Consider the following 6,328-nt stretch of genomic DNA (forward strand, 5'->3'; position numbering starts at 1 on the left):
CACATATGTCATTGTAGCCTACTGCTATTCCCAATTTAGGCTAGCCTATTTGTTTTGACTTATTATCTAATGGTTTGTGGAAGAACTACTGTATCTAGTATCCATAATTAATATTCTTTACCTCATAGCACATTATTTTACATGCATTAGTCTGTTAGAACTACATGAGTCTGCTGAGGGGAGAAAAACTCATAATAATGTCCGGAACAGTGCGAATGGAATGGTATCAAACAGCTGGAAACAATGTTTGATGTATTTGATACCATTCTACTGATTCTGCTCCAGCCATTACCACAAGTCTGTTCTCCCCAATTAAGGTACCACTAACCCCCTGTGGTTAGAACTATCCAAACTATACCCAGTTGGGTCACTCCCATAGAATTCTATGGTCACTCCCACTAAGGCCAACTTTGAATCGTTGATGTATGCGTTGTGCTACATTTCCTGGGAACGAGGTTAGTGAATAAATGGTCTTGTGTCGTCCCCCAGTGGCCCCCCCAAAAAAAGCAGGCATATTCTAGATGTCACAAGTGAAGGACTCAAACACTTTTGCTAGTTCCGATTTTTTATTGAAACAAAAGTATAAACATTATAGACCTACATTATATACAGAAATTGCAATCACAAAACCAGATACACAAAATAAGAATCACTCGCTGTCTTGCTCCTTACAATAACAGATCGGTTGGCTATAACAGCTCTTTTTAGAATCTAAAGTTCATGCAACCCATTATTATATTTAAAAGCTAAATGTTCTATTCACACTAAATTTGACCATACAGGAAATGTTATAAAAAAGCTCTGCTTGAAAGACATTCCCCTGCTTCTTCTGTCTGTTAACAGTATACCAGTTATTGTATGCCACACTGTTGCGAGCTCAAATGTGAGAAACAGCTGAGCGATGGCCGAGACGTCAAACCCCGTTTACCAGTGTGTGTGTGTGTGGTGTGCAGTATGTACGGTCGGTCGGTCGGTCGGTCGGTCGGTCTCTGTCTGTCTGTCTGTCTGTCTGTCTGTCTGTCTGTCTGTCTGTCTGTCTGTCTGTCTGTCTGTCTGTCTGTCTGTCTGTCTGTCTGTCTGTCTGTCTGTCTGTCTGTCTGTCTGTCTGTCTGTCTGTCTGTCTGTCTGTCTGTCTGTCTGTCTGTCTGTCTGTCTGTCTGTCTGTCTGTCTGTCTGTCTGTCTGTCTGTCTGTCTGTCTGTCTGTGTGTGTGTGTGTGTGTGTGTGTGTGTGTGTGTGTGTGTGAGAGTGAGTGTGAGAGAAACGTCTGAGTGATGGCTGAGACGTCTAACCACATGTACATTGTTCACAGTAAACAAAAAACCATGGCGATTACCTGTGAGTTTAATTTTCACTCTAAATGTCCCACTGGGGCAATAAGTATTAATCGTATTGAATGACAGCTAACCTTAGGAGGTCAGGGTTATTCACCCAATGTCAACAGTACATTATTCCTCCCAACACACACGTACACACGCACGGTCCGCACACACACACAGACGCACAGACACACACAACAACACAACACACCCTCCCTTCATGAACCTCCTCGCTGAAGGGTTAGTCTCTGGTTTCTTCAGTTTCCTCCTTCTCTGCTCCCATGTCTGGTTCCAGTTCCTCCCTCTGTGCAGGGAGGGTTGATGGGAAATTGGGTTCTAGTTCTAAATGACATTCTGGTTCTTGAACCTCCATCTGTGTTCCAGGTTCCAGGGCTAATGGATGGATAGGTTCAGGCTCAGTCTGTGGTTCCACGGTTCCTTCAAGGGTTGGTTGAGGGTCTTGTTCTTGTTCTAGATTAGGTTCTAGTTCCGGTTCTTCTGGTTCCTCTCTCTGTGACGCCCGATGATCCCCCAGAAGAAAATAGACCTGATGACAATGATGACTTTATCAAATACTCTACAGTAGGTGTGTGATTTCTGTGTTATTTGGCATGACGCACAGGCTTCAACAAACATTATTTTTGCTTTGTATTCACGTCGTATAATCTTTTTCAATTTCTTTGTTTTCAATTGACTGTTTTGTAAGGCAAGGTTTCCTTATGCATAGACATATTAATTTTAAAAAACTTCTGAAAGAAAGATATACCTTTTGTGGCCCTAGTTCTGACGCTTGTTGTGGCCCTTGCTGCTGTGGTCCCTGCTGTGTTGTGGGGCCCCAGGCCTTAGCCGTCCCCTGGTAGGCCTTCCACAGCCGTCCATACAGCAGGTCCTGCTTGATCTTAGTGTACAGCTTAGAGGGGTCAAAACCCTGGAGCTGGTGGTGAGGGGGTGAGGGAAGGGTGGGTTGATGGGGTGGCTCCTCTGTGACCCCCTGGATGGTATAGAGAGAGAGGGGGTAGGGCAAGAGAGACTAGGTGATATGCATGTTGTTTTGAAAATAATTGGTAACTAATGTTTCAGTTGTCCTTTTATCCTATTATATCATGTGTAAACACTATTCTGAAGCTGGAGACTCATATTTCCCTCACTAACTTTAAGCATCAGTTATCAGAGCAGCTTACAGATCATTGCACCTGTACATAGCCCATCTGTAAATAGCCCATCTAACTACCTCATCTTCCCCATATTGTTATTTATTTCATTTATATATATTTTTTTCTCCTTTGCACCCAAGTATCTCTACTTGCACATTCATCTTCTGCATATCTATCACTCCAGTGTTTATTTGCTAAATTGTAATTATTTCGCCACTACGGCCTATTTATTGCCTTACCTCCTTAATCTTACCTAATTTGCACACACTGTATATAGACTTTTCTATTGTGTTATTGACTGCACGTTTGTTTATTCCATGTGTAACTCTGTGTTGTTGTTTGTGTCGCACTGCTTTGCTTTATCTTGGCCAGGTCGCAGTTGTAAATGAGAACTTGTTCTCAACTGGCTTGCCTGGTTAAATAAAGGTGAAATGAAAATAAAATAAAAAGTGTGAGAAACTTATGAGCGATGGCCGAGACATCAAACCGCATTTACCAGTGTGTATTTGTATGTGTGTGTGAGAGAGAGAGAAACGGCTGAGCGATGACCTAGGCGTCTAACCACATGTACATCATTCACAGTGAACAACAGGAAACCACGGCGATAACCGTGGTGACGGTGCCCTGTGGGTTTTCATGGTAACGTAGGTTGCTATAGTTACAGAGGTCACTCTAGCCATAGAGAGAGGAAATGCTTTATCTCTATGACTCTAGGAAAGACTTGTGATCAGGGAGCCTACATTAGATGAAGTTAGGCCAATGTATTTTGGCAATGGTCCAAGGTAGCCTACTTTCAGTGACACCAATGACGTTTTCAGTGGGCTTTAGGCTAGAATTGCCTTGCAATACTTCATTTGTTTTCCATTGTGTCAAAAAGGTATGTAGGGGATGTTGAGCTGGAAGAATAGCTGACAGAGTAACTTTACCTCCGAGTCTGTGTGCTGATCTGTCAGATAAGTCTCCACCTCGAACACTCGCCTCCTGGAAAAATATATAACAGCAGATAGCTGAGAGCTGAGGACTTTTGGTGTTATAGTCAGTCAGGAAACTTTACTGATAGAGAGAGAGAGGCCCGTCTTTCCATGTGATTGTGAGAGAAATAAAAGGCGAAAAAAGAAGACAGAGAGGAAGATAAAGCAAATAATATAGAAAGAGGGAGTGAGATAGGGATTTTTTGCAACGAAAAGAGAGAGAAGGAATGCGAGAGAGTTATAATGATAAAGAAACACAAAGAGGAGAGAGATACAGAGATGAATGATATTGATATACATATATATACAGTATATATATATATATACAGTATATACACTGAGTGTACAAAACTAATATTGAGTTGCCCCGCCCCCCCCCCTTTTGCCCTCAGAACAACCTCAATTCGTTGAGGCTACAAGGTGTCGAAAGCGTTCCACAGGAATGCTGGCCCATGCTGACTCCAATGCTTCGCACAGTTGTGTCAAGTTGGCAGGATGTCCTTTGGGTGGTGGACCATTCTTGATACACACAGGAAACTGTTGAGTGTGAAACACCCAGCAGGGTTGCAGTTCTTGACGCACTCAAACCTGTGCGCCTGGCACTTACTACCATACCCCATTCAAAGGCACTTCAAGCAATAAGGGATCATAGCTTTCACCTGGATTACCTGGTCACTCTGTCATGAAAATAGCATGTTTTTCACCTAATGTTTTGTATACTCAGTGTATATATTTATATACCAATCAAAAGTTTGGTCACACCTACTCATATAAGGGTTTTTCTGTATTTGTACTATTTGCTACATTGTGGAATAATAGTGAAGGCATCAAAACGATGAAAAAGCACATATACAATCATAAAGTAACCAAAAAAGTGTTAAGCAAATCAAAATATATTTATATTTTATATTCTTAAAAGTAGCCACCCTTTGCATTGATGACAACTCTCTTGGCATTCTCTCAACCAGCTTCACATAGAATGCTTTTCCAAAAGCCTTGAAAGAGTTCCCACATCTGCTGAGCACTTTTTGGCTGCTTTTCCTTCACACTGCAGTCCAACTCATCCCAAACCATCTCAATTGGGTTGAGGTCGGATGATTGTGGAGGCCAGGTCATCTGATGCAGCGCTCCATCACTCTCCTTCTTGGTCAAATAGCCCTTACACAGCCTAGAGGTGTGCAGAGGAAACTCTGGGTCTTCATTTTCCTGTGGAGGTCCTCATGAGAGCCAGTTTCATCATAGCGCTTGATGGTTTTTGCAACTGCACTTAATGAAACTTTCAAGTTCTTGAAATTTTCAGTATTGACTGACATTCATGTCTTAAAGTAATGATGGACTGTTGTTTCTCCTTGCTTATTTGAGCTGTTCCTGCCATAATATGGACTTGGTCTTTTACCAAATAGGGCTATCTTCTGTATACTACCCCTACCTTGTCACAACACAAATTATAGACTCAAACGCATTAAGGAAAGAAATTCCACAAATGACCTTTTAACAAGGCACGCCTGGAATGAGTAGGTGTTTCCAAACTTTTGAGAGAGAGAGAGAGAGAATGGGTATGGTTGACGAGTAGGTACCTGCGGCAGCAGTGTCTGCAGCAATACTTCAAGCAGTAGTAGAGAGAGATGGCGATACTGAGGAGACAGATGGTAGATCCCACTACTAGCAGAGCCCACTGCTCCACTTGTCTCTCCTCTAGTAAACCCTGTGGGCCTTCTGACTCCTGGGCCTCCTCTGTGAGTAGACCATAGATAGACACACATTTAAACATGCTCACATAAATTCACACAAAATTGTGCATACAAACACTACCTAACCCAAGTGGGTTGTAATGGCAAGGTTGAACTTGTGTTTTGGTGAATGTTGTGAAATAACATTATTTTAATGTTTTTTATGGATAGTTGTGATTAATAAAGAACAGGAACCAGAGAGGGGAGAGGAAGTGAAAGAGGGGAAATAACAGGATGTGTGGGATAGGAGAGAGAGAAACAGACAAAAAAGATAAAGGTAGAGAGAGAGAGAGAGAGAGCGAGTACCTGTGCTTTCATTAATCCTGGTATTTGTACACTGCTCCAGCGCTCCAGAGGGAAAGGTCATGAATTTACAGCAGAACTGACTCTCCTCCAACACAGTGCTACCTCTCAGCCTGAGCGTGTAATTGCCGCTGGAGGCGTTACCCTGGATCTCCACAGTATCGTTGTACTTCGGGAACACGTAGGTACCTTAATGGCATATATTATATTATTAATATATATTAGATTATATATCTAAGTGTGTTATTCTTATGGCATTTTATGTTATGTAAATTCTGCCTTTCTTCAGTTTTTTTGTAAACTGGGACCAATAATCAATAGTCAAAGTTAAAGCAAGTAATATGTATTATTATGTATTATGTATTAATATGTATTATTATATTAAGTACCGAACACGGGATGGAAGATGCCCAGTTTCAATCTGGTGGTGGTGTGGTTCGAACTGCTGGTCATCTCCCAGTTGATCTGAGAAACAGTGTCTTTGTCCCCCATGAGACGACAGGTGATAGATAGGTGATCTCCATCCCATTTGTGAGATACAGAAATCCCACTGTCTGTCATTCCTGTGGGAAGTAACAAAGTAGACGTTTTTGCGGCAAAGTTGTGAGGGTGCTAGTAAAAACGACAGCCACTTCCAGTGAAATAATGCTGACACCATGTTTTTGTGGATCATACACTAAAGACACTGGAACACATATTCAGACAGGGGTGTAAAGTACTTAGGTAAAAATACTTAAGTACTGCTTAAGTAGTTTTTTGGGGTATCTGTACTTTACTATTTATATTTTTGACAACTTTTACCTTTACTCCACTACTTTCCCGAAAATACACTGAGTTTACAAAACATTAAGA

General features: G+C 41.7%; 1 protein-coding gene across 1 annotated transcript; it reads right to left on the minus strand.

Annotated features, from left to right (window-relative positions):
• Positions 1-1,231: 1,231 nt before the first annotated feature.
• si:ch211-196f2.6 (immunoglobulin domain-containing protein) lies at positions 1,232-6,027 on the minus strand. The gene is made up of 6 exons (XM_038995542.1): positions 5,866-6,027; positions 5,480-5,665; positions 5,021-5,177; positions 3,399-3,453; positions 2,085-2,309; positions 1,232-1,865 (listed from the first exon to the last, which is right to left on the minus strand). The coding sequence occupies exons 1-6, from the start codon at positions 5,966-5,968 to the stop codon at positions 1,560-1,562; spliced, it is 1,032 nt and encodes a 343-aa protein (XP_038851470.1). The 5' UTR covers positions 5,969-6,027; the 3' UTR covers positions 1,232-1,559.
• Positions 6,028-6,328: the final 301 nt, after the last annotated feature.

The sequence above is a fragment of the Salvelinus namaycush genome, chromosome 6 (assembly GCF_016432855.1).
Source record: "Salvelinus namaycush isolate Seneca chromosome 6, SaNama_1.0, whole genome shotgun sequence".
Taxonomy (NCBI): domain Eukaryota; kingdom Metazoa; phylum Chordata; class Actinopteri; order Salmoniformes; family Salmonidae; genus Salvelinus; species Salvelinus namaycush.

What these genes read in the sequence shown, in the direction of transcription:
- si:ch211-196f2.6 (XM_038995542.1), bottom strand. Translation starts at nt 5,968, where the DNA reads ATGGGGGACAAAGACACTGTTTCTCAGATCAACTGGGAGATGACCAGC. An exon ending in CAGGATTAATGAAAGCACAG is followed by an intron (nt 5,178 to 5,479) that starts GTACTCGCTCTC and finishes GTCTACTCACAG; the next exon opens with AGGAGGCCCAGGAGTCAGAA. An exon ending in ATCAGCACACAGACTCGGAG is followed by an intron (nt 2,310 to 3,398) that starts GTAAAGTTACTC and finishes TATACCATCCAG; the next exon opens with GGGGTCACAGAGGAGCCACC.